Source organism: Gopherus flavomarginatus, chromosome 14 (genome assembly GCF_025201925.1).
Source record: "Gopherus flavomarginatus isolate rGopFla2 chromosome 14, rGopFla2.mat.asm, whole genome shotgun sequence".
NCBI lineage: Eukaryota > Metazoa > Chordata > Testudines > Testudinidae > Gopherus > Gopherus flavomarginatus.
In genome coordinates this window covers 40,093,565-40,121,174 of record NC_066630.1, presented here as the reverse complement: position 1 = coordinate 40,121,174, position 27,610 = coordinate 40,093,565, and the positions used below count along the sequence as shown (strand labels likewise).

Here is a 27,610-nt window from a genome sequence, read left to right as displayed (position 1 = left end):
TCACTCCGATTTCCATTTCCTGCCTTGTCCGTTTAGCATAAAAGAAACCTGGGACAGAGCATGTTGACTTTCTGCCTTCTTAAAACTCTACAGTGAACCCTTCAGATAGCCTGGCCTTTTGCCGGGCGGTCCTGGTAAAAGCCATTGTCTTCATAATGAGCGACTGCATCTCCCAGACACTGCTCATCATGGCTGGGAGGTGCATTAACCTTTGTGCCTTTCTCACTCATTCATGAAATAAAGGGAGACTTTAAAACTGCTGGCTCTCAGAGCTGTCTAAAGATTCAGTGCACCACTGTAACTGGCTTAGTTTGGGCTCGGAGCAGGAGTCAACAGGTGACTACATTTGTGGTTCAGTCAGACTCTTCAGGCACCAAGGTTCACTTGAGCTGTCCTTCCCCAGCAGCAGAGAGAGGACTTGTTGGAGGAGATGGCGTTAGAGACCTCCCCAGCCACAACCTGTGATTCCACTCCTTACATTCCAGTTTTCTAAAAAAAGAGGATGGGGGGTTGTGCAGCAAAATCTCCTCCCACTCTGCCAAGGGGTAGGGTGGCACGAGTCACTTGGGATGCTGGGGTCAGGCTGAACACTGGTTTGGCCAGTGCCCCATCAGCTATCACCATTAGATGGGAAGCCCAATACCAGCTCCAAACACAAAAGCTACTCCCAGTTATCCTGTCTTCTCTCACTCCTCGTGTATGTTCTCCTTCCCTCCTAGGAGTCCTACCCCACTACTAGACTTGCTGGGGTCTGTCTGGAATTGTTTTCTGAGTCCCTCTCTCCTTTGACAAACAGGGTTTCATGTAACTTTTCCACTCCTGAATACATTTATTCCTTCTGCTGTATGAGATCTTCTTGGCATTTGGAACACTGGCAGTCAGCTCAGGAATTACAGCTCCCAAACGGGCATAAAGTTAGCAGGAAATAAGCCAGAGAGATCCGCTCTGATGGCATGTGACATCTGCTATGGGTAAGCTCCCCTAGGCTTATACTGTTGGTTTTACGGCAGCGCCTAGACACAGACTGAGATCAGAGCCTCAATGTGCTAGGCACATTACAGAGACACAGTCGCCAGCTACTTGAATGAATTTGCTTTCCTGACCACAGTCTTATCATAACTCTCACTCAGAAGGTTGTCCACATGGCCAGGTTTATCACTGTTTGCACAGCCCCAGGTTACACACAGGGTCAGGTTAAACCAATTTGGCTACTATACCAATGGTTCACCCCATCTTAAAGAAGTAAGTAGATCTGTATCTACAACCAAAACAGACAGATAATTAAATTGTAGCTATGAACCCTTTTATCGAAGAGACCACATGCTTCTGAACAGCTCTAATTAAATATAAAAATGCACGTAAAAGCACTGAGCTAAATAAATACAGCAGCAATCCAGCTGCCAGAATACAGTGACTCCTCACTTAACATTGTAGTTCTGTTCCTGAGAAATGCAACTTTAAGTGAAACGTTCCCATAAGATCTAATGTAAATGCAGGGGGTTAGGTTCCAAGGAAATTCTTTTGGGGCAGACAAGGTGCATTATATACTGTACAGTACTGTACCGTACTGTGATTGGGATGTGCCCCTGGCTTACCCCACACAGGCACAGCCCACTGCAGGCAAGGATGCTAGGAAGCACCTTCACAGCAGCAGCGGCAGCTTCCCTGGAGAAGAACAGGCAACAACTTTGCCGGGAATGCTCCAGGCCCACCTCTTCCTGTCCCCGCTCCGCTCCAGGCCCACCCCTTCCCATCGCCACTCCACCTCCTCTCCAGAGCAGCCGTATCCCCGCTTCTCCCCCCCCCACTCCTAAGCACTGCTAAACAGCTGTTTGGTGGCACTTAGGACTTTCTGGGAGGGAGGGGGAGGAGTGGAGATGTGGTGCTTCCCTGCTCCTGCCCCTACCTCCCAGAAATTCCTAAGCGGGTGAAGCGCTGGGATGGAGGGGGACGAGGCCGAGAAGAGGAACTGGTGCAATGCTCCCTTGTAAAGTCGCTGCTCTTCCACAGAATCTTACAAGCAGTGGACAGAGCAGGCAGCCGAATGACATTATAAGGGAGCCTTGCACAACTTTAAACGAGCATGTTCCCTAATTGAGCAGCGACGTAACTTTGAAACAACGTAAAGCAGGAGGATGTTAAGTGAGGAGTTACTGTGTACAGCTCATGCAGTGATAAACATTTTAAACCAGGTAATTCTCAAATAGGCTGATGGTTCTATTTACACATCCAAAAGCAATGTCTACAAGAGATTATTCAAAGGAGCCAGGATGGTTAAAAAAGCTACGTGCACTTGGGCTCAGCTGCAGTGACACCTGGCTGAAAGATGCAATGATTAAATGCTTAAATTTATTTAGCCCTTGCTGTGCAATGCAGCAAAGAGTCCTGTGGCACCTTATAGACTAAGTTAGTCTATAAGGTGCTTTAGTCTATAAGGTGCCACAGGACTCTCTGCTGCTTTTACAGATCCAGACTAACACGGCTACCTCTCTGACACTGTGCAATGCAGTGTCATTGCACCATAGACTGATCACAGGCCAATGGGGATGAAGCTAAATACTGCAGGCAGAGGATGCTAGAATCACAAGTGCTGCTGAGAGCACCCCAAGAGAACTTTAATAAAAAGGTGCCCGGGGTGCCTAATGCATGCACTTGCTAGTAATTTGGGGGCAGAATGACCTTGAACCTGTCCTGCGCAAGAGGCAGGCAGCACTGGAGGATGCTAATTGCAGGTTCTGATCCAGGACAAAGAATCTTTCTGGATGCCTTCATCCCTTTATGAGATCCTTCAAGCAGCATGAAGAGGAACCTGGGCTTACAGAAGGATTTAGTTTGAGAAAGGCTGATCCCAAACACCTGGGGGACATCCAGAGAAGGGCAGTCAACCTTGAGTCTGGCAGTGAGATAACAGCTAGAACTCTCCTGGTTAAAGTGGAAGGCCAAGACCACCTCAGGGAGGAAGCTTCAGCACATTCAGAGAGCTAATGTCTCCTTGTGGAAGTGAGGACTCAGGGAGCACAAGCCAGTGCTACAAGCTGCAAGGCTTCCCAGGCTGAGGGAAGTCACTTTCCAGAATGAGAGAGTGAGTGTGAGAGTCAAACAGCTCAGAGCGCAGGACACTACCTTTAGGCTCCAAAGGACACAAGACACTTAATACTCCTGGGGGAATTGTGTCACTGCACACATGCAAAATTCATGTCCCCAGAGATAACAGATTCTGCCAGGGAGGCGCAGCAATTACACATCTTGGTCACTAGGGGGTGCTGTGGCACCAGAAGAGAGGGCGGCCAGCACAGGGCCAAAGCAGCCAGCCATGGAGAGGGACAAGGGCAGAAGCTGCCTTCTCAGAGAGCTCTGCCTGCGGGGCCAGGGGAGGAGACACAGGATATTGGAGGGTGGGGGGCAGACAGCTGGGCACATGGGTCTGCTTGGGGGTCACAGATGGATTCAGAAGGGCTAGTGGGGGGAACAGACTGAGGCAGGGGCACAGAAGCTAGTAGGGCGACAGCATCGAGCCAGAGGCTGAATGGAGGGGGGGTGCATGGACACATGAGGACAGGGGCAGATGTACCTGACTGAATGGGAGAGGCTAGGAGTCAGGCAGAATCTGCATGGGGGAGGCTCTCCAGCTCCCTAACAACCCCCCCCCCAAACAAATCAAACAACAACTGTTCCATACTTCTCCCACTGACACCCACAACCCTCCATGTTCACTCCCAGGTTCCTTCCCAGCAGTTACTACCCTCTCCCTCAGCTCCTCTGTTACCCCCGACTCCCACAAGCCCTTGCACTGCTTCTGAGGGGTGCAGGAAGTTTCTATATTGCAGTTTAAATGAATTATTGCTCAAAGTGCTTGACTAATATGCCTAGTGAGGAATCTCTTTTGTTGTACACAGTGGTACAAACATACTTGCTGACAGGTATTCTGAAATAAATTGCCAAAATAACAAACTGCCATGATTATATTGTGTTATTTTGACAAATAAAACACACAGAATTTTAAATTTTTGGCACAGAATTCCCCCAAGAGTAACTTAACAGGGGGGGTTAAGGTAAGACACTGCCTTAAGGAACCTGGTTATGAGAGCACGGCCCCCCCACAGGGAAGCTGCCTACACAGCCCCGGAGGGTGGAAGCCAGGACCCTTAGGGAAGCAGATCTGCTCTAGTTCAACAGGAATGCTTTGGGGAAATTCTCTGGCCTGTGTTATACAGAAGGTTGGGCTACATGATCACAATGTCCCCTTCTGGCCTTGGAATCAAACCTAGCATAGTCCTCCCTCAGACCCATCCTGGGGGAGCTCCAGGACAGAGCCGATTCCTATGGACGGCCAAAGGAGAAAGAACCCTTCGCCTGGGAATGGTGATAAGAACCAAGCCAGGGATCTCTAGCTTCAAGAGGAAGAAGCATTGGAGAGCCAGGCCCTGAGTATGAGAAGAATGGGACCAAGCGAAGGGTCAGAATGACCTTTTCTGTCAGGTAGATGCAGACAGACCTGGGGACAGCCAGATGCGGTCTGCAAATCAAGCTCCTATAGGCCTTCAGAAGCTTGGTGATTCCGCAAACACCAATTCTCTTCTGCTTTCTTCACAACCCAATGTCACAGAAGCGAGGGGTGGTGTAAGCTACCTCCTCCACCCATGACATCTTACACTCAGGCCTGGGGAGTGGCCAGGTACCTACTGCAGTATCTGGGAAGTAAGAAACTGCATCTTGACAAGAAGAGGTTGACCGAGGGAAACCAGGACCAAGCAGCACTAGGACTGGAAGGAGGTGTTTCTGGCTCAGCCCATCTGCCTGAAGAGTCAGACATTCAGGCCCCGGCAGGGCTGTGAGGTACCCTGGCTAGTTCTCAGCCCTGTGCAAGAGGATGTTGGATTCCTACTGGAGAGAAATGCTCCAGGTCCCATCTATATAATTCAAATAGGCCACCTGGCTGATGTGGGTATACACTGGGAAGGATGCAACTGTGTGTGAGGAGGGTGATCTCAGAGGACTGAGCGCCAACTTGGGGGAGACTTTAAGGACAGGGATGCTGGAGGGTAGGAGAGATGGGAGCTCATGTGTTGACGGAGGAAGCTCTCTTGGGAAGCTTTTTTCAGAGCTGAAAGAATCAATTGCTGTGGACCACAGGGAAGCAAAGGCCCTATTTATCCAGGCCAGGGCTGATGGATGGAGTGCAGACTCAAGACTCTGCGTGAATTCTGACCTGAATTCTGGTCCACCTGTAGGGCCTCTTTCCAGGTGTCCAGGATTAGGTGGGAGCTGTCTTGCTGCTCCCACGGAGTCCATGTGAGGGCTACTACAAAGGAGCATGGCTGCATGGTCAGAGCAGCTCAGTCCTTGCCCAGGCTTGTGTTATGCACACAAAATGACACAGAACCATTTCAGGGGGCAAGGCAATGATGCCACATTTATTATAACACAATTTGATTTATGATCAATAACTAACACCTACACACATACATACACCCATTAGATGTTCTGCAGCTGCTGTATAGCTACCAGCTCTGAACATGGCTTGAGTCTGTGGCTTGATTTTGCAGCTTGGGATTGTAGCTTGTGGCGGCTAACTGGCAGGAAAGCCGGGCACAAGGAAGGACTGGGTCTGCCCTCCCACACTGGCAGCAGAACATTACCCTCCAAGTCATCTTTTTTGTAGGCTTTAGTTTGAATCCAGAGTCTATAGGTCTTGCTTTGTCGTGCTGCCTCTGGGTTCTGTGTGATTGATCACCCATCAATTGCAGACGTGACTTTCAGCCTTGGACCTGGCTCTGATCTTCTTTCTATTGTACCTTTGCTCTTTTCTTTTTAGGTGGACTCGGATGCATGTAGTGGAAGTTTTTTTGCTGTAGGATGGCTACCAGATTTCGAAGATAAACTGCTGAGCTTCAGTTCATCTGCAAATTTGACACCATCAGCTCAGGAGTGAACAGACTGTGAATGGCTTGCCAACTACAAAAGCAGTTTCTCCTCCCTTGGTTTTCACACCTCAACTGCTAGAAGAGGGCCTCATCCTCCCTGATTGAACTAACCTTGTTATCTCTAGCCTGCTTCTTCCTTGCATATATATACACCTGCCCCTGGAAATTTCCACTACATGCATCCGACGAAGTGGGTACCCACAAAAGCTCATGCTCCAATATGTCTGTTAGTCTATAAGGTGCCACAGGACTCTTTGCTGCGTTTACAGACCCAGACTAACATGGCTACCCCTCTGATACTCTCTTCTTACCTTGTTAGGGCTGTTGTCTGCATCTTCAGCGGTTGGTGTTTGAATTTTATTTCATCAGGACAGGCTAGTCCTGGAGGTTGATTTCATCATCCATCCATACCTCATTCACACATCTAAACTAAACTAATAAAGATTACAGCAGGGTTTTGCAAAAATGAAGGTTGCAGCAGCCTTTACAAAATGGAGTGAGCGTTTTAAAATGGACTTTGAATTACAATATGGCAAACAGTGAACAGAAGTTACAATACTGAAACAGTGCAAGTTTCCATGATTTAAGCAGGAATTGCATTGACAGTGAAACTTACAAGGGCAACTGGCTAAATGCTGTGGCTCTTAACAAGCACCTTAATTGTCAATTAGCCAGTTACTGGGGTAACCGGTTTTATGAATGAATGTTGTTTCATTAATAAAACTTTACTTATGAAGTTACATTAATAAAGTGAACATTTAAAAACATTTTTCATTCATCAGTTCTACACTTGGCTGCAGCAACTGGGCACAAAGCCACAGGGGGATGGGGAAGCAGAATGGACCTGCCCCTAGCACCACAGGACAGAGGCACAGGAGAAGCTTTTTCAGACTTTCCTCCCTGGTTTTTCTAGGAAGAGGTTTCCTTTGTCCTGCCTTGAGGCTGAGACGAACAGAAGGTGTTGCTGCTTCCAGCTAGGCAAAAACTATGGGGAGCCCACCTGCCCACCAGGTGGAGGAACTAGATACAGAAATACTGCATCCACATTGCTTACCACCTGTTTGACTAACAGCTGTGGTGCACTGGAGCACTCATTTGTACATACTGGTGGCAGCCACAGTTCAGAGAGAGGGAGAGAATGAGAGATGCCTGTTGAATTTCCCGGGAGTGAAGGGGTAAGACTTTAAAAGGCTCTTGAAGTTACCTAGCAACTGAGAGTAAATTTCTTCTCCTATAGCTGCATCAGAAATTCTGGACATGGATTGAATAACTACCAAAAAAACTTGTATTTCATCGATTCTCCTCCCTACCCCCTCTTAAGTCAACACAGATATAAGGTGCCCAAACTCAGCTGGTGAAACTCTGCCAGAGAGATAGTTGCTAACTCCAAATCTGAATGAGAAGTCTTCAAACCACCACCAGTAAAGAATAACCTGTTTTAAGCATCCTCTCCCTCCCCTCCAGTAGAGGTCACTGTACAACAGCAATACCCAGATTTAGAAGACAAGTTAGTCATTCTGTAGTTCATTGCTATAGGGTACATATTCTGAACCAACCGGAGTGGAGTTATGAAACTTGGCCATACTGCACACAGCCAGAAGCAAAGGGTAAAACTTCACAACAAGAATGGTTTTAAATATGATAAAGCTTTGCTAGACTGGCCAACACAGCCCTTAGAAAGTATTACTCTGTACAGCAATCAAGTACCAGAGGTACACCTGTTAGGATTAGATCTTTAGTTGGTGAACATCAAACATTGATTTCGCTCTACATGGAAACCGACAAAAATATTTCCATTGATATAACTGAAATTTACAGATAGGCAAAGTCAGAAAAATACTGCTTGAGAGCTTATTTGAGTTTGATTTAAGGTTATTTACTTTGCATATTTTGACATGATCGTCACAATTTGTGTTTTTGAATCTCAGTGTCTACAGCGGATAAATAATTATTGTTTGACCCACCTCCCCACTGTCTGGTAGAAATTGACAGAACTCTTTAAAAATACTTCACAACACACCAATGTAGAAATGATCAAAATTTTAAAAACCAAATTCTGCCAAACCTAACCACAGGTCAGAAAAACCTGTCATCTAAAGAGGCTCATTGTAGTTTTAACTATTTCTGTACTTGTAATTAATTTTAGGCAGCACCTGGTCATAACATGTTTCCTGTTACAGAATATGTCAGGCTTTCCTGGAAACAATGGCATTCTTTAGTTTTCCTATTTCCCTGCAACATACAGTATTTCTTGTGTAACAAAATATCAGCTACTAAAATGATGTTGAGGCATAAATAAAATAAAAGCACACAGGTACTAGATAATCTTCTCTCCCCTCACCCATAGCCCCTTTTCTTTCCTCTTCCCATCTCCGCACTGGATTTTTGTCTAAGCTTGAATGGAGGAGAACAGACAGGTTGAAGCAACCTGCTTGATATATGGTTGAGTTCTTTCCGCTGACCCTGGAAATAGGAGGACTTCGATTAGCACCAGTTAATTAGTGGTTTTCTATTATTCTGAGTTAAAATACAAAATTAAGTTGTCACAAAAGATGGATGTGCACTCTGTCCCTGTTCCACTTGTTGATAATGCAGTTATCTAGGCTGCACAGGGGTGAACAGCACCTTAATTAGGGAGCAGAGCAGAACACAGCTAATGCAGCCAGAAATTATATATGATGTGTATTCTGGTGGTTCAGTTACATGTCACTAGACAATGACGTAACACTTGTACGTTTAAAGATACAGCTGCGGTTATGGTTTACTTACATAATCAAGCTAGCTTTAAATAAATTGAAGACTCAACAGATGAGAAAAGTCCAGCACCGGTACACACTATAAAACAAGGTGAAACAGTCTCCTCTACTTCCATTGTTTCATTTAGTTAGAATGAAGTTTCTTCCTAAATGAAAAGACTTCCTCTAAGACCAAAGCTTGGTTGTTTTCCATTTCCTTTTGATTGATTTGGAACCTGACAGGCTATATAAATGAATTCTAGTATCGATCTATTTTTAGTGTATCTAAGTCACTTGTGTCTTAATCCTACAAAAAACAAAGTGCCAAACTTTAACAAGTGGGAGAGATGGTTCAGTGTGGAGAGAAAGAAAAGTGCATTTCATAGACTATCAGGGGTGGAAGGGACCTCAGGACATCATTAGTCCCACCCCCTGCTCAAAGCAGGACCAATCCCCAGACAGATTTTTACCCCAGTTCCCCAGATGGCCCCCACAAGGATTGAACTTACAACCCTGGGTTTAGCAGGCCAATGCTCAAACCACTGAGCTATCCCTCCCATCATTACTGATGAAACCAGGCTTGTTTCCATAACTATGGATTTGTCTACAAGGCAAGTTCCTCATGGCAAGTCAGGGTGTGTGGATCTACTGTGCGCCAGCTCACTGCCCAGTTAACATCCCGTGTGGACACTGCTACAGAAGAGTGAAAATCCCAGAGTACTGTATGGCTAATGTGATAAGTACAGTAAATTGCTGTGTAGAAAGGCCCTAGCTCTGCCTTGCACTCCTGTGATTCTTTTCTGTGTAGTTAGCAGATCAGTTGGGTGGCTCATCAATATATAAGACAGTAAGTGTCTACAAAGGAGGCAAAAACCCCGTGGCAAGATTCCCAAGGACAGAGCAGGTAATGCTGCATATTGTCAGTAGCACAGAGAAGCAATTCATCTTCCTTCTAAAATGACATTATGCTAGACCTGTCTCTGGCAGACGTTTAGTGTGCCAAGAGAATGGAGGACTATTTCGATTTATAAACTAAACAAAGTATTCCATTTGTACCATGGGCGCTGGGATTTTGCTTCTCAGGTATTCCTGCACCAAAAGCTGCATACAGGTAGAGACACAAAGCAGAGAAGCCGTTAATTACAAGGGAAGACAAATGAAGTATACCAGGAACAGCACCATCATCTCAGCCAGCTGCTCACTGGCTCTGTGGCCTGTATGAAATGACAGGTGAAAGCAGGCAATCCCCAACCAGGAGTGAGGGAGGGGCAGGGACGCTAGAGACTGAAATTCTATATACCAGTGGTTCTCAACCAGAGGTCTGGGGCCCCCTAGAGGGCCTCAAGCAGGTTTCAGGGGGGCCTCAAAGAAGGGCCAGCATTAGACTCGCTGGGGCTCAGGGCAGATCCCTGAACCTGGATACCCAGGGCTGAAGCCGAACCCTGAGCAATGTAGCTTCATGGGGGCCCCTGTGGCATGGAACCCCAGGCAACTGCCCTGCTTGCTACCCCCTAATGCCGGCCCTGGCTTTTATATGCAGAAAACCAGTTATTGTGACACAGGTGGGCCATGGAGTTTTTATAGCATGTTGCAAGGGCCTCAGAAAGAGAAAGATTGAGAACTTCTGCTACATACCATGGTCTCTAACTCATATACACAGACCCATGAACTTGTGATGTAACAGCCTGAGGACTAGAAATAGTCTCACTTGAGAACAGAGCAGCACCAAACTAAGGGAATTCCTCAGGCAGCGACTTGCCCAATCTCTGTGGACAGTTGCAATGAACAGATACTAATGGTTCTACAGTGGGATATTCTTCACCGCCCTGAAACACAAGTTACAAAGAAGAGGTTTGTGCCAGTAAAGGAAAAACAATGGTCTCCTGGTGATCTTTGTTAGGGGACTTTTCAGTTTGTCTAAAGAATAATCAGCTCTATGAAAGTCTGTCCTCAGCCAACATAAATGTTTATTGCTACAGAAAACAAACGAGACACACTTTTCAGAAAGGACCATTTAATGAAAAGGTTATGTTTGCATGTTAATGCTTTATATAAATATACAGGGTTAAAACCTAGTGGGAAACATTAAAACATTCAAGTAAACAAGATAAACTCAATAAAAATTCTCTCCTTCTCAATGACAACTTAATGAACAAACATACTTCTGGGATGGAGTGGAAATTCATTCAAGATCTGCCAGCAGCACAAATTATCCCCACTGGGTACAAAACTATAAGGTGTGTGTGTATGTGGAGGGGTAATATTATCCAGTGTGCATGATTTAAAACAGGCTCACCCAAACCAAAGGCTGTCACTGCCCTAATGATTCAGTCACTGTTTTCTTTAGCTAGCAGGGCCTGTGTATTGTAGTGATTCCCTTGCCAGCCCAGAAGAGTATAGTAATGGCATATTTCCTACTTTTTCATCCAAGTTCAAAGTTCCTAGAAAGCTTAATGTCTTCCCGTCTCATTATCAAATAGATAGCATATTAAGGAATCCAGAGGCACCACCTCGTAAGCTACTGGGGGCTTTACTACGTCTTATAGGACTGGAAACACTGATGTAGATTTGGCATACATGCTGCCAAGACAGTGAACACAAATTCACAACTGGTCTGGGGGAGGGAAGTTGTGGAAAAAAGTTGATGTGAGGTATTAGTCTCCAAAGTATTTGCTGTGGAGGAACAGTCACACGGATGGAACAACAGCTGAAATAATCATAGTGTTCCAACTCGTCTAATGATCGCTGCAGAGACTTTATCAATAATGTCAATGGAGAATCCATGGGGTAATTAGATACCAATTTAAATTAATTTGAAACATGCAGCACAGTCACTATGTGCGGAACAGTAAGCCTGATCTGCATCTTACAGACTTTGCTCTGTCCCTTCTACTCTTCTGAACACAAGGTTAGAGATTTGCCATGTCGTTACACTTTCCTTTATTAAAGTTTTACAAGCTGAAAAATAAACTTAAAAAATGTCAGTGAAAGTCCTATTAGCGAGAGCAAGAACAGTACATACTCCCTGATCTTCCTCTACTCGCACTCAGATTAAAATTGGAAAAATAACTGAACTATGTGCAAGAGGGACTGTGTCCTGTCTCCCAACAATCCAGCAACAGAAGATCCCTCACTTCATTTTAGCTACTGCAAGTGCAAAGGGCAATTCAAGTTTTCCTAACAATCTCCAAAACAGAAATTCAGCTTAAAAAAAAAACTAAAAACCCCAGCAAAACCCAAAAACATTTAAAACTCTCTAAACGAGTTTAAAAACAAAACAATCTGCCCAGGGAGGAACAGTTTCATCAGACCATGACATGTTTTACCCACAAGTATGAAAAAACAAAGTATTAAATAAGAACCTACATGTCCTAAAAACTGAGAAACTTCTATAGTTACGTCTGGACATCTTCAACTGTTCTCATTTTCCATAGTGGACACCAGGAATTGTTTATATTTTATAGGTTATTTCTTTGAAGTGCCTCACAAAGGTTTTGGTTGGCATCTGGTTCCTCAGTCATCACTTCCACAGCTTCCCACTCCCCAGACCTGCTGGATTTTTTAATGGCATCTACTACACTTTGCATATAGAGGCCATCTTCAAAAGAAGCTGCCATGGAGACTGGTTTGTGATCCCATGTCCGACGGTCTTCCTGGTCTTGGAAAGACAGTCTCAGAGCTTGCACCATGTATACCATTCCTTTCAGGTACAGCAAGGGGATGTCTTTAAAACACTTGTCCAGAAGGCCTGTGTTGATGGTCAGAGAATCTGTAAGCAGTAGTTCCTCTTGGAGTGCTGTATTCTTCTGCCCGTATAAATCTGTCCCACGAGCTATAAGGCGACCTGTGGACCCAACGATCATGACTTCGTGAACAAATGATCCAGGCATGTTAAAGTTGAGAGTCACGGTACTACAGACACCTCCAGTCATAAGCATCTGAAAAAAGCAGAAGTCATCACTAGTGACATGACGGATTCCACTGATAGCTGCGTTCTGCTTCACAAAAGTCTTAAGCAAGCCATGGACCTTCTCTGCCTTCCTGCTGGTTAGATGAGTTAAGAGGTCTATAATATAGGTGCCCATTGTGTGCAGTCCACCTCCTCCCATTAGTTCATCACAGATCCAGTTGTACTTGTGGTTGAGCAGGCTTCCCCAGTACACTCGCACATCACAGATCAACACATGGCCTATGTACTGTTCTTCTATTAACTGCTTCATTTTGACAAAGGCAGGCAGGAAACGGAGGACATTACCAACAATGCTCATCAGCTTGGGGTAATATCTGGCAGCTGTAACCATTCTGAAGGCATCCACAGAAGTAGCTGATTTCTCACAGATCACATTCTTCCCAATACCTGCAGACAACAAGACAGACGTGAAAATTCTTCCATGCAGGCAAAATATTGCTTTGAAGGCTTTGCAGTTAACTTAAAGGCACTTAGATTCCATTTCATTTTTTAAAATTACTAAATAGCGTCAACTAATTTTGTCTAGAAGCATGTGCCAAGATAAAACATACAGAGCATTGTCAACAATCACCAGAAAGGGTAGGACTAAATGGTCAGTCTTCCCAATGGAGAGAGGTAAATAGTGGTGTCTCACAGGGATCTGTACAGGAACCAGTGCTGTTCAACATATTCATAAATGATCTGGAAAAATGGGTAAAGAGTGAGATGTGTAGCCCAGTGGGATAGCTTGCCTTATTGCTTTGCATTATATTCAGTGGTAACGCAAGAAACCTACAGGCCTGTATCCTGTAAGACATTAGCTTCAACAAGTTAGCGTAAGGCTTGAGGCCTATAAACTTTGAACAGAAACATGGCACAGATAAATGGCCCAGCGAAAAACCCCAAGTATTTGGGGAGATGAAAATAGACTTTAAGGGGAAGTTTGACCACAGGTACATGATTCAACCACAGAAGTGTCCTGGAAACCGACTGATGTACATAACCGATACATAAGATACATCTAATGCTATCCTCTCTCTCTCCACCCACCCACCCCACCTTTTCTTGTAAGTTTCTTATGGGTTTTATCATAATAGGTTTATATTCTGGCTATAACCAAGGGACCTACAAGCCACGTTTTGTATGTTAAGCTAGGACAAGTTAGCATACATATGTTTGGGACCTTTCAGCTAAAGATGGTGATGAAAGAAAGCGTAAGGTCCATATATGGCTGCGACCTCTGCCATAGCTAGATACAGGATGCGTTGAGGCAGGCTGGCACAGGGGTTTTCCTAAGTTCATATCCTTTTAAACTTAACAGGTAAACCACAACTTGGAAAGACTCAAAATAACTGGTTAGGACAGAAATAAAAATGTGATACCTAACCACAAAATGGCCACGGTAATGAACTGATGTATATAATAAGTTGAGATCATTGATATACTGACCTATAGGAAAAAGACACTCCAACATTAGCAAGGTGAGGAAATACAAATAAGGAAAAAGGGAAAAATCCCCTACTGAAAATGCATCAAACAGCAGCATCAGCATAACATATTATAAAAGTGGCATCCCTGCCTATGGGCAGTAGGAGACAGATGTCGTCCTTGGGAGGTGCCAGAGTGACTGCCACTGAGGATGATGGGGAAGGTGATGATGATAAGGAAGATGATGGCTAACATATCAGGTTGTTCTGCAAGGGATGGTGTGAGTATACAGATGTGCAGATGCACATTCTATCGTAGATCTTACTAAGCTGGAGTGTTTATGACTGTGCTAAATGTATTAATAAACCATATCTGTAAATATAAAAGAGTTCCTACAGTGCGAGTGTAACAACTGTGCACATCGGGGTTCCCAACTACATAATAATTTAAATAATACTGGGCCTGATCTTGGGACAAGAACCTGCCAATCCTCAAAGTGAGAGCTGGGGATTCTTAAGTAATCAATATAATTAATACATAATCTAAAGATCAGGCAACAGATGGCAAAAAAGATGACAAAATCACTCAGGATAGTTAAGTCCGAAGCAGACTGCAAAGAGTTACAAAGGGAGCTCACAAAACTGGGTGACTGGGCAACAAAATGGCAGATGAAATTCAATGTTGATAAATTCAAAGTGATGCACACTGGAAAACATTTACATGTAAAATGATGGGATCTAAATTAGCTGTTACCACTCAAGAAAGATCTTGGAGTCATTGTGGATAGCTCTCTGAAAAGATCCACTCAACGTGCAGCGGCAGTCATAAAACCTAACAGGATGTTAAAAACCACAAGGAAAGGGTTAGATCAGGGATAAGCAATCTATAACATGTGTTCTGAAGGCAGCACGCAAGCTGACTTTCAGTGGCACTCACACTGCCCAGGTCAGGGCCACCGGTCCGGGGGGCTCTGCATTTTAATTTAATTTTAAATGAAGCTTCTTAAACATTTAAAAAACCTTATTTACTTTACATACAACAGTAGTTTAGTTACATATTATAGACTTATAGAAAGAGACCTTCTAAAAATGTTAAAATATATTACCGGCACGCGAAACCTTAAATTAGAGTGAATAAATGAAGACTCGGTACAGCACTTCTGAAAGGCTGCTGACCCCTGGGTTAGATGATAAGACAGGAAATATCATAATGCCACTGAATACTTGAATACACCTTGAATACTGCACGCAGTTCTGGTCACCCTATCTCAAAAAAGAAATATTAGAATTGGGAAAGGTACAGAGCAGGGCAACAAAAATGATTAAGGGGATGGAACAGCTTCCATATGAGGAGAGATTAAAAAGACTGGGACTATTCAGTTTGGAAAAGAGATGGGGTATGAGGGGTGGTATGAAAGAGGCTTATAAAATTATGAATGGTATGGAGAAAGCAAAGGAAATGTTATTTATGCCTTCACATAACACACAAATCAGGCATTACCAATGAAATTAATGGGCAACACGTTTAAAACAAACAAACAAAAAAAAACAAAAAAAGAAATAGTTCACGCAATGCATGGTCAACTTGTGGAATTCGTTGCCAGGTGATGTCGTGAAGGCCAAAACTATACCTGGGTTCAAAAAAGAATTAGACAAGTTCATAGACAACAGGTCCATCATGGCTATTAGCCAAGATAGTTGGGGATGTAATCCCATATTCTGTGTGTCCTTAGCCTCCGATTGCCAGAAGCTGGGAGTGGACAACAGGGGATGGATCGCTCAATAATTGCCCTGTTCTGTTCATTCCCTCTGAAGCAGTTGGCACTGGCCATTGTCAGAAGACAGGATCCTGGGATAGATGAACCATTGATCTGACTCAGTATGGCCCGTTTTTATGTCCATTCATATGCAATACCCACATTTCAACATACACCTGGATCCTTCACCCTACTCCTTGTTATGTGGGCACATGTGCATGACATGCAACTTCACAGATTACAAACTAGAACACAACACATACAACTCCACTGTAAACGTCAACCAAACTCTCTATTCTCTATCATTCAATAGCGTAGTTTCACCCTTGTCCCAATGCCTATTCTGATGAAATACTGAGCATCGCTTAATATTAGAGATCTGCCTGAAACCAGAAAACATTAACAGGTGTCGGAAGCCAATTTCAGCATGTTGGGCATAATACAAAAAAAATAAGGCAAGTGACAGCAGCCACTTGCCTGGAAGCCCTTCCACACTTAGAGCAGATTCTGGTTCTTATCTCAGAATGTCCTTGCTTTTCATAGATTTTATGGTCAGAAGAGATCAATGTAATCATTTAATCTGTCCTCTTGCATAACATAGGCCATATAATTTCACCCAGGAATTCCTGCATCAAATCCATTAACTTCTGACTGAATATCTAGAGGATCTCTTTTAGAAAGATGTAAAGACTTCAAATGACAGAGAATGCCCCACATCCCATGGTCAATTGGTTAATTATCAAAGGTGAATTACCCTGCACTGTTAAAAACGTGCCCCTTACTTCTAAACCTGAATTTGTCTAGATGCAGTTTCCAGCCATTCAGATGTTATGCCTTTGTCTGCTAGATTAAAGAGCCCTCTACTATCAGAGCTCCTCTGCCCACACAGGCACTCAGACCATGATCAAGTTAACTCTTAACCTTCTCTTGGATAAACTAAACAGATTATTGTTCTTTAATCTCACCGAAGGCAGGTTTTTTAGACCTCAAAACCTTCTGTGGGTTATAGTTAGACCCTTTAACAATAAATCCATAGAATCCAGGTTTTCTAAACTTTCCAGACACATTTAAACAGACTAATTCCTCTTGCCCCATAGGAACAAGAACAAACAGAAATCTGCACTTGCCATTAGACGTCTAATTCAAATCATGAAAGAAATTTTACAGCAAAGTTAAAGACTCCTCTAAAACATTATTTCTAATAAATACACTTAGGGACCCATCCGTGCAAATATACTACTGCAATATTGTCCCAACACACTAGTCACTGGCAGTCACCTGAAAGAATGTGAACACCTCTTCTCCAAATACCAAATTCTTGAGCAGACACAGAGTGGTAACCCAAAAATTCTTCAGGCTTTCTACAGTTTTAAGTCTCTTCCAGAAGGAACTGAATAAATGCAACTTCAGTGATGGGTAGAAACAAGACAGCAAATCTAATGATCAAAAGGCTTTTCAGCTGAAACACTGTTCTAAAAACGGCATCACAGGGCTCCATGTTTTTCTTCCCAATTTCTGTTTCAAAAGGTGCTCAGCTTACAAGTGAAAAACTTGTTTTTTTCCTGACTGTCAGACAGCGGCGGCTCTAGACATTCCACCACCCCAAGCAAGGCGGCATGCCGCAGGGGGGCGCTCTGCCGGTCGCCGAGAGGTCCACCGGAGCCGACTGCCGCCCTCCCGGCGACCGGCAGAGTGCCCCCTGCGGCATGCCGCCCCAAGCACGTGCTTGGCGTGCTGGGGCCTGGAGCTGCCCCTGCTGCCAGATATGCAAATTCAGCCTGGAATCTCAGGGCACGGCTACACTGGAGAGTTGCAGCGCTGGTGATGGGGTTACAGCACTGCAACTCATTCTGTGTCCACACTTGCAAAGCACGGCCAGCGCTGCAACTCCCTGGTTGCAGCGCTGGCTGTACACCTGGTTTGCTTGGGGTGTAGCGATTCCAGCGCTGGTGATGCAGCGCTGGTCATCAAGTGTAGGCACCAAAAGCGCTGTTATTGGCCTCCAGGGTATTAGGAGGTATCCCAGAATTCCTGTCCACAACAAACCGGAAGAATGGCTGAACTCCGATCTCCCCGTAGCTACTTAGCTAAAAAACAAACACAGCTGCTCTTTGCTCCAGTGAGCGAGCGAGCGGAGGCAGGGGAATTGCTTTGGAATGTTCACAGCTGTTTGCTTGAGGAGAGAGGGGAGGGGTAGTGTTGAGCAGCTGCTTATATGGTCTGAAGACTATTTAGGAGTGCATAATTTGCATTTAGTGAATAAGAGACAGGTGAGGGAAAGGTCAAAACTTTTAAAATGATTGAAGGTAGGCACTGTGTATCTTCCAGTCCCTAGAACTTGCAAGGCAGGGAGCTGAGAACAGTGTCAGCTCCAAAAATCCACTCTCTCTGTCTCCCCCACGCTCCCTGTCACATTCCACCCCACCCCCCTCTTTTGAAAAGCACGTTGCAGCCACTTGAATGCTGGGATAGCTGCCCACAATGCACCACTCCCAACAGCGCTGCAAATGTGGCCACACTGCAGCGCTGATAGCTGTCAGTGTGGCCACACTGCAGCGCTTTCCCTACACAGCTGTACGAACACAGCTGTAACTCCCAGCGCTGCACATCTCCAAGAGTAGCCATACCCTGAGAGTCAAGCTAGACCCTTTCTATCTTATCTTAAACACGGCCACCAGTAACTCCACTGCCTTGAATGGGCTTGTACTCACCAACTACAGCATAGTAAATGACTGATTATATACCAGGAGGAACAGAATCCACTTCACTCACATTTAGCCACGCTGGCTCTGCAGGGCTCACAGGAAGAAAAACAATAAAGACTCCGTTTTGTCACTAAAGGATCAGATCTGACTCTGAATACAAACCCAGTTTAGTTCTTGTGCACAAGCTTCTTTAGACTTACTTTTCTGAGTGGATCCACACTTTAAATCTTTTGTTACTTAGTGAACAAGGAAACACTATTCTCGGTTATGTTCATATCCCTTTAATTGGATATTATAAGTGAGGGAGAAAAAAAAATCAAATGATATCATTCCTACGTCTCTTTAAAGTAAACAATCATTATCCTACGTGTGAGAAACAAAAGCCAAGCCAAGAATTTCCAAAACAGTGCCCTGGTTTAGTAAATAGACTAAGTATTTTTTTAAAAATCCTTTCAACTTTTGATGATTGAATCTGGTGCAAATAGGGTTTCTGCCAGTAAGGCATCTTATTTACAAGAAGTTTATGCCCTACTGAAACAATCCTAAACTGTTTTAGACTGACTAGAAAGAGAGTCAGCATTTAAGAACAAGTCGGTTGGATATTTCCCCCCCCCCCCGGACAGAGGAAAGGTCCTTGTCAGGTCCCTATGAAGCCTCAGGCTAGAAATCTGAACTCTCATTTCTGGTTAGCAACCAGAGAACTAGTTAAGTCAGTCAGCTTTCTGCAGAAATCTTTCAAGTTATCAAGCAACTTTGATTTTGCTGCCAGCTCTTTCCTTCCTTTCTCACAAAGAGCAGTGGCACTGCTATGGTGGACAACAGTTTCCTGGAGGTAAAATCCTGAGGTCATTGTAAGCCAGCATTTATCACAGGAATTACTACTAGGTTCTGGCTAGGCAGCGTTTGTTGCCTAGTACATTAATCTCCCATCATTCTACCGTAACAAACTCTGTGTGTTCCCTCGGAGTTGCTTTCGGTCCCATGCAGATGACTTGTGCGTAGGTCACTCAGATGAAACTATGAAAACAGATATCCTGTCTGCTCTGTGGGGGTATTAAAAGATGTCAAGACACTTTTTGTATGGAAAGTGATTTGTCCCTGTGTCCACTGTTGCTCACGGTACCCCATCCTGCATTTCAGGGTAATCTATGTATATTTATTGTAATGCATTTTTAATCATTCAGGTTAGAAATTGCTATCAGAACAGAAAGCAATATGATTTGGGGGATGGCAAGTAAGAGATTAGTATTAACTTTACATCATGATACAGCTGTAAAGTTCATATGTGACTAGCCCTAAAGCTGAAGAATGACTATTCTGATTTAATTTAGCCAGGTCTAGGAGCAACACACGAGCTCCCGAGTACCAGCTGATCTTCAGGCTAAGCAAAAGTATCTGTCTGCTACAGTCTTCATTAAAGGGGAAGGTGCAAACAAGTATGGGAGGGATCCTTCACTGACAGAATACTAGAAATGACTCCTTTTGATCCGGGTACAGGGCGAGAGGCTCTTTTGGTTGTGAAGTAGTTTCTTGGCTCACTGCAGGTAATGTGTCTTGGTAAAATGTAAAATCAATATGTTCCAGCTGAGTCTCAGTGGAGATAATTGCTCCACATACAAAAGAGCTGCTTGAAATTTAGACAGTAGAAAAAACTGTCTGGAAACGAACCCGCTCACCCCAGATCGGAAGAACAGCTCTGTCTGTGTAAGCTCAAAAACTTGTCTCTTTCGCCAAAAGAAGCTGGTCCAATAAAAGATTTTATCTCATCACCATGTCCCTCTCACTTTAGGAAGATAATGAAAACTGATGTCTAAATGGAGAAACACACTTTAACAGACACTTGCAGACACTAAGAAATTGTCAAAAATAATGTAAAGAAAACTGTTTAAAGTGATTAATGCAGCATCTTTCTGAGAGCGAACCCAATGCTGAGGCCCTTATCTGCAGTACGGAGCCCCGGCAGCCATGATCTAACAAGCAGAGTCACATCCTCACATTCCAACTAAATTGCATCAAAACAATGTAATATTGGGCTGGTAAGAAGGCTCCTGTCCCAGTAGTACCCACCATCACCATGTAAAGAAACAGATCTTAAGATGTTTAAAGAAAACTTTGATAGCGCTCTGTCTGGCAAGGAACCACTACTCAACAATTGTGACTGAAATCTATACTACTTCTCTATTGTTTATCGGTATGGTTTCTGTCTGATTCTTTGTTTCTGTCTGTTGCATAACTAATTTTGCAAGATTTAAATCGACTAAGGTGGTGGCGTATGATTGGTTAAGGAAGTGAGGATTGATGAAAAATACCATTTTGCAGTACTTTCATTTAAAATGGTTGGTTAAGATATAGCTAATGTGACAAAGTTCCTCTTCTACCTTGGTGGGTCCTGCGCTTATTTGGCAGATTTGCTCACCTCAGTGATCTTCCCAACAGTCTGGGTCAACGTCTCCTGTGTCTGATCAGGAGTTGGGAGGTTTGGGGGGAACCCGGGCCCGCCCTCTACTCCAGATTCCAGCCCAGGGCCCTGTGGATCGCAGCTTTCTATAGTGCCTCTTGTACCAGCTGCATGACAGCTACAACTCCCTGGGCTACTTCCCCATGGCCTCCTCCAAAGACCTTCATCATCCTCACCACAGGACCTTCCTCCTGGTGTCTGATAACGCTTGTACTCCTCAATCCTCCAGCAGTACACTCTCCCACTCTCAGCTTCCAGTGCCTCTTGCTCCCAGCTCCTCTCACACACGCTTCCTCTCCTCTGCCTCCCTACTCCCTGACTGGAGTGAGCTCCTTTTTAAACCCAGGTGCCCTGATTAGCCTGCCTTGATTGGCTGCAGGTGATCTAATCAGTCTGGCTGCCTTAGCTGGTTCTAGCAAGTTCCTGATTACTCTAGTGCAGCCCCTGCTCTGGTCACTCAGGGAACAGAAAACTACTCATCCAGTGACCAGTATATTTGCCCTCTACCAGACTCCTGTACCCCACTGGCCTGGGTCTGTCACACTAAGTAGAACTCAAGTTTTAACTATATAAATGGTCAGGGTCCAAAGGTAAGTTCTTTGGAACCGAACTCCAGGACACAGCCCAAGATCAGAGCAGCCAGACATCAACACCCTGCCAACCACCCTGTGCAGAAGCTGGAACTGCGGATGATCTAATCTTGACTAGCCCCCAAGAAAAGTTCTTTGTCTTCTTTGGAGTGGTGAGCATTGCATGCTTAACAAGTATATTCTGTTCTGTTGTTAATAAACAGAGGTTAAGGATATTACTGCGTAAGGCTCTTTCAACGGTAAAAGACCCCACAAACCCGCAGACGATTATGCCCTGAGTGCTAGGAACTGGGTAAAGGTGGGTGCCTTTTGCCCTGAGCCCTAGGAACTGGGAAAGGGAGTGGGTGCCTAAATTAACCAGGTTATGCCTTGAGCCCACGGAAGGGTAAAGGTGGGGTGCCCTAGAGTGCGAGGGTAACAGTGCAGTTACTTTGCAATACGCTCATTAATAACCATTCAGTTCTATTCCTTATACTCCCCTCAGATGGTGTGTGCAGGGGATCACACTGCTCTGAGCTAGTGACTGTAATGAGTTTTGAGATCACAGCAGGATTTATGTATTCTCTGAAATGGTTACGGAAGAAGGAAAGCGGAGACAGACTTGTCCCAGGATGTTCCCTGGAAATGTTTGCATCTCTTTCAGTCTCCTGTGAATAAAGTAATCTTTGCGCAGGTAGGCTCCTCAGTCCCATCTCAGCAAAGTTTCCTCCTAGGTCAGATGGACTCCACACAAAGGAAAGATGACAGACAGCGTTAGGACTAGAGACACAAGTGAGAGTAGCTGTATTAGGATTTGATGCTTTTAACAAAATCCCTGTCACTGACACCAGGAGATTAGAAAGTGATGCACTTCCTGTTACAAAAATAAGATTCCACAAGGCATCAAAACAGGAAGGAGGGAACAATAGGAAAGCACTTTGTCTTAGAATATGGATTAACTGCACCATGACACACTTTCTCTCTGCTATCCCAGCTGTGTCATGCTTCCTCTCTCTTTCTAGCCTCCAAAAGGGGGTTCGTAATCCAAGCCTGGCACTAATCACATTTAGAGTTTTCAATAATCGGGTCATGGAACACCATTACTTTCAGATCATACATCCACCCCCCTAGTCCTCTTGTAACGCAATTTGCTTTCATGGCAGCCCCTCCTAACCCTAATCTCTACACTGTAGGATTCCTAAAGAAAGATTCATGCCAAGAAGGGCTTGTGGTGCACTGGAGAGCTCCCCCTGTTGTGGACTAAGCAATCATAGATGGACTTTGATCACTACTCTCCTCCCCATTCATCAAGTCCCAGTCTCCTCTAGCCTCAAAAATGCACCACTGCTAAGGCAAGAACCTTCTCCTTTGTGGTACCTATCACCTGGAACAGCTGTCTTGTGTCTTTCTGCCTCTGCACCCCATCTCATTTAAAATCTCATCTAAAAATCTGTTATTCCTTCACACAAACCAATTCCTTTCCCCTAATATTCCATAACCCAGTACCTCTAGTTGGTTTTCTATTGGAGAAACATTAATGCTGGTCTCTAGGCTGAGCAGTCTGAGCTCAAAGATACACTGATGAGAGGTGGGAAGGGATAATACCCTGTTAAGGGAAAGCAGGCCCCAGAATGAAGAGACTTACCTACAGCAGTACACCGCCTACTTAAAAATAATACTTCTAGAAGAAAGACAATAAAGAGGAATAAACTGAAACGCTTAACTAATTGTGGACTCTCAGACAACAGCCAGCAATCACTAGTGACGGGGGATAGGACAGACTGGAACAGATGGTCACTGAATTTAGGAAGGGTCATGATAACTAGAGCACCCCACGATGATGCTATATATCCAAGTTCTCTTTCATATCACTTAATTTCAATCTTCGACATTTTGATACTATAATGGTGGGACAGTTTACAGCAAGAGGATCTCAGGGAATTGTTAATGAGATTGAGACAAATATTGTAGCCACATGCATCATCTTTGCGGAAAACCTCAAGACTCCTTATACTGAGATGGGCCAGCGTTGTATGTGTTGTAGAATATTCATAGCCCTTTGTATCAATATCAGTGATATGTATTTGTGCGTGCCTGGCTCACTGGGGGCAGGGGGAAGGCCTTTCTTGCAGAATCTGGCATCACTGCGGAATGATTAATGCAAATTCCCTAACATTGGTTGTGCAAAAATCCAGCCTTTTGAAACTTAGCCCTGAGGAGCAGGCCACTGACCTGTACGGAAGGACAGAGATCAAAGGCCCAGACTTAAGAATCAGCTGAACTGTCCCAAGATTGTTCTTGATCTAAAACTTGACATGAACTGGTAACTGTGACAGAGCAGGGAAAGGGGACGACTGACCTGGGGATGTTGCGGGGGAATTCGGCAGGTACTGTCTGCATTGGTGATGGGATATCAGGGTGTGACTTCACTTGAGGGGCGATAGCTGAGCATGTATCCTGAGCCCAGGAGGGGGATGGGGCCAGGTGACACCTTCTGCCCGGGAAATTGGACAAAGGCTGGAGAAGAAGCCGGGGGTGTGGCTGGAGGAGGCTGCTGGAGGGGGTTTCAGTTTGGAGCTGGCTGGGGAAACAGAGGGAGACCCCCTGCCTCCCAATATGGACCTGACTAAGCGGGTCCTGTTGTCTGTACCTGGAAGACCTGTTTTGGACTGCGTTCTTCTCATCTAAATAAACCTTGTGCTTTTCTGGCTGGCTGAGAGTCACGGTGAACCACAGGTAGTGGGGGGCGCAGGGCCTTGTCTCCCCCACACTTCGTGACAACTGGTGGCAGAGGTGAGATGTACTGCACCCCGTGGATAGCGCTTCCTGCAGTAAGTGACTGAGGAGCAGTAAAGTGAAGGGGGATTGACAAGGACCAGACGTGCTGAAGGCTCAGAGAGGAGCGGTTTCGGGGGGACAGAGAAGCTACGCTTAACCCCTGGGAGTGTGTGACCAGCGAGAAAGACTGTTGCAGTAACTGAGTCCCCCTGGGGACTGCGGCAAGCAGTTCCAGGGGTGGCGGAGTCTGCAGCTTGATCCTGGGAGAGAGGTGGTGACCTGGAGAAGGGTTGGCACACTAGGGGTTCCTCCTGAAAACTGTGGGGAGTTGAGAGCACACAAGTCTGAGTCCACAGTAACTAAAGTAACTTGGGGCCAGCGGGGAGATGTATAACCATCGCCTTAAGAGGGACCTGGTTGAGCTGTGCAAGCAGAGAGGGCTGCGCAGGGCCCTGTCTTCCCCACACTTCATGACAGTAACCACAAGAGCAAATGCAGTTGAAGGGTGTGAGAGACAGATATGCACCAGAACCCTGTGTTGGAGTTGGGGGTGACCTCTGATAAACCTTAGCATGTGTGTAGACTTGGGTTATGGGATTTTGGTTTTTTTTTTTCCCCTTCCAATATTTTCTCTTTTGCCCTAAGAATAAAAGTATTTTGCTTTGGCAGAGCTGCATGGTAACTTGTAACTGCTGGCATACCCTGGTCATTGTTCTTGGAGAGAAAGCAACCCACAGGCACTGGCCTTTAGGCAGACGAGCTTGATGGGGTTATCACAGTCCATGGCAGGGGCTGTGCAGCCTTAAAATCCCCAGTAAGGAGGGAGAGAGACACAGCAGGTCTTTGCCTAAGAGTACATTTACAGTGGCAGAGTTACAGAGCCGCTTAGAGAGCATTGAAGGGAAACTGCTGCTGCGTGTTCACACTGTCAGCTGCCTGCAAGATAGCGTGTTTACTGCTGAAAGTGCCGCAATTGTGTTCGGAGCGGTGCACTCTGGGTAACTATCCCACAGAGCACCTCTTCCTCTTCTGCCACTAAGAGTTGTGTGATGGTGGAGGGGGTCATGGGGCATCCTGGGTCCTGTCCCAATGCCCATGATGCATTGCTTCGAATCCCAGCAATCCCTGAGCTTCCGTCCGCATTTGGCGCCATCTTTCAACGATTTGTGTAGTGCGCGCTCTGCCTCTTTGGTCTGCAGGAATGGATCCTGCACTACTGCTCGGTCTCAAGAACACGTCACGAGCGGCAGTGGAGTTATTTCTTAAACTACAAAGGCAAGAGGAGTTTGACACTGATCTCACCGTGCATAGTAGCTATGACACGAGATTGCTTGTGGCATTCACGGAGGTGCTGACCACAGCGGAATGCCGCTTTTGGGCTCGGGAAACAAGCACTGAGTGGTGGGATCACATCGTCATGCATGTCTGGGATGATGGGCAGTGGCTGCAGAACTTCCAGATGAGGAAAGCCACATTCATGGGACTGTGTGATGAACTCGCCCCAGCCCTGCAGCGCAAGGACACGAGAATGAGAGATGCCCTGTCACTGGAGAAGCGGGTGGCAATTGTACTGTGGACACTGGCTACTCCAGATAGCTACCGATCAGTCGCTAACCAGTTCGGAGTGGGAAAGTCGACTGTCGGACGTGTGTTGACGGAAATGTACGGGGCCATTAATCGCATCCTGCTTTGAAAGACCATGACTCTGGGCATTATGCGTGACACTGTGGATGGCTTAGCTTCCTTAAGTGTGGAGGGGAGACAGATGGCATGCATATTCCATTTCTGGCACCAGACCACCTAACCTCCGAGTACATTAATCGGAAAGGGTATTTCTCTATGGTTCTTGAGGTGCTTGTGGATCATCGTCTGTGTTTCACAGACATGAACGCAGGCTGGTCCGGAAAGGTGCATGACACATGCATCTTCTGGAACACTCTCCTGTTCAGGAAGCTGCAAGTAGGGACTTTCTTCTTGGAACAGATGATCACCGTAGAGGAAGTCAAAATGCCCATTGTGATCCTGGAGGACCTGCCTACCCCTTAATGCCGTGGCTTATGAAGCAATACATGGAGCAACTTGGCTGCAGCCAGGAGTGGTTCAACAACAGGCTGAGCAAATGCAGAATGACTGTGAATGTGCTTTTGGCCGTTTAAAGGTCCACCGGTGCTGCCTATATGGGAGGCTGGACGTGGCTGATGACAATATTCCTATGCTTATAGCCGGGTGCAGTATGCGCCATAATATTTGTGAAGGGAAGGGTGAAAGCTACACTCAGAGCTGGACAGCTGAGGCTTAGTGCCTGCAGGCTGAGTTTTAACAGTCAAAGACCAGGGCTATTAGAGGGGCGCAGCATGGGGCAATAAGAATCAGGGATGCCTTGAGGCAGCAATTTGAAGCTGAAAGCCACTAATATTAGTTGCTATGCTTGGGAGTGCAGTGCTTGTAATGCCAGGAGGTGATTGTGATTGGTGCAGACAATTTAAGAAATTGCCTGATGCTTTGCAGAGCTCTGTTTTCTTTCAATTAATGGAAGAAAGATTGCTTTCAAACCAAAACAATTCTTTTATTAAAAAGCAACAACTGGAGGAGCAAAACAAACGAAAAAAAAAATCATCATCCGTGTGGGGGAAGGGAGACGGGAGGTCCCAGGAGGAGGTGGGATCCTGGTACAGTTAAAGATTTGTGTACGTCCAAGTACCACATGCAGCCTTGTCCTTTACAGTACAGTGCAGCGGGTACTGTACTTCAACAAGGCCAAACCGCAGAGGGATGGGTGTTGAGTGCAGTGGGTACCGGGAGTCCACAGGGCTGGACTGTGATGGGGCAGGAGTGGAATGCAGTGGGTACAGACTGGAGCCAGGAAGTTGATAAGAGTGTGTTGGCAGTGTCTGGGGGGCGCATGGGAGGGTGGGTACAGAGCTGCTCAGTTGGCAGTGCTAGTATCACCTGGAGCGGTGTCTGCTCGGTGCTCCATAATGTTTAAGACCTGCTCCGTGGCCTTGCTCTGGTGTGCCGCGTTCTCCTTTCAGTCCCGCTTCTCGCTGTCCTGCCACTCCTTCAATTCTTGTTTTTCGGTGGAGTGCATCATGATACCACGCAGTTAGTTCTCCGTGGCCGCTTTCTAAATCTGCGCAGCCGTTCAGCCAGCAATAACAAAAAGAGGGAGGCTGGGCTCCCACGGTCACCTCTGTGAAGCCAAAATGCATCATTTTACAGAAGCAGTCTGGTCTGCAACACACAGAACACTGATTCAGTGATTTTAAACACAGCCACTATTCACATACCCGTCACTAAGTGGCTGACCC

At 45.5% G+C, this 27,610-nt stretch overlaps 1 protein-coding gene across 4 annotated transcripts in view; it reads right to left on the bottom strand.

Moving 5' to 3' along the window:
* Window positions 1-10,666: 10,666 nt before the first annotated feature.
* GFOD2 (glucose-fructose oxidoreductase domain containing 2) overlaps window positions 10,667-27,610 on the bottom strand; it is a 53,614-nt gene continuing 36,670 nt past the window's right edge. For all 4 annotated transcript variants that reach the window (XM_050922427.1, XM_050922426.1, XM_050922429.1 and 1 more), the window contains one exon: window positions 10,667-13,016. In XM_050922427.1, coding sequence (XP_050778384.1) covers window positions 12,118-13,016 — 899 coding nt within the window. In that variant the 3' untranslated portion in view covers window positions 10,667-12,117. The remainder of the gene's footprint in view (window positions 13,017-27,610) is intronic.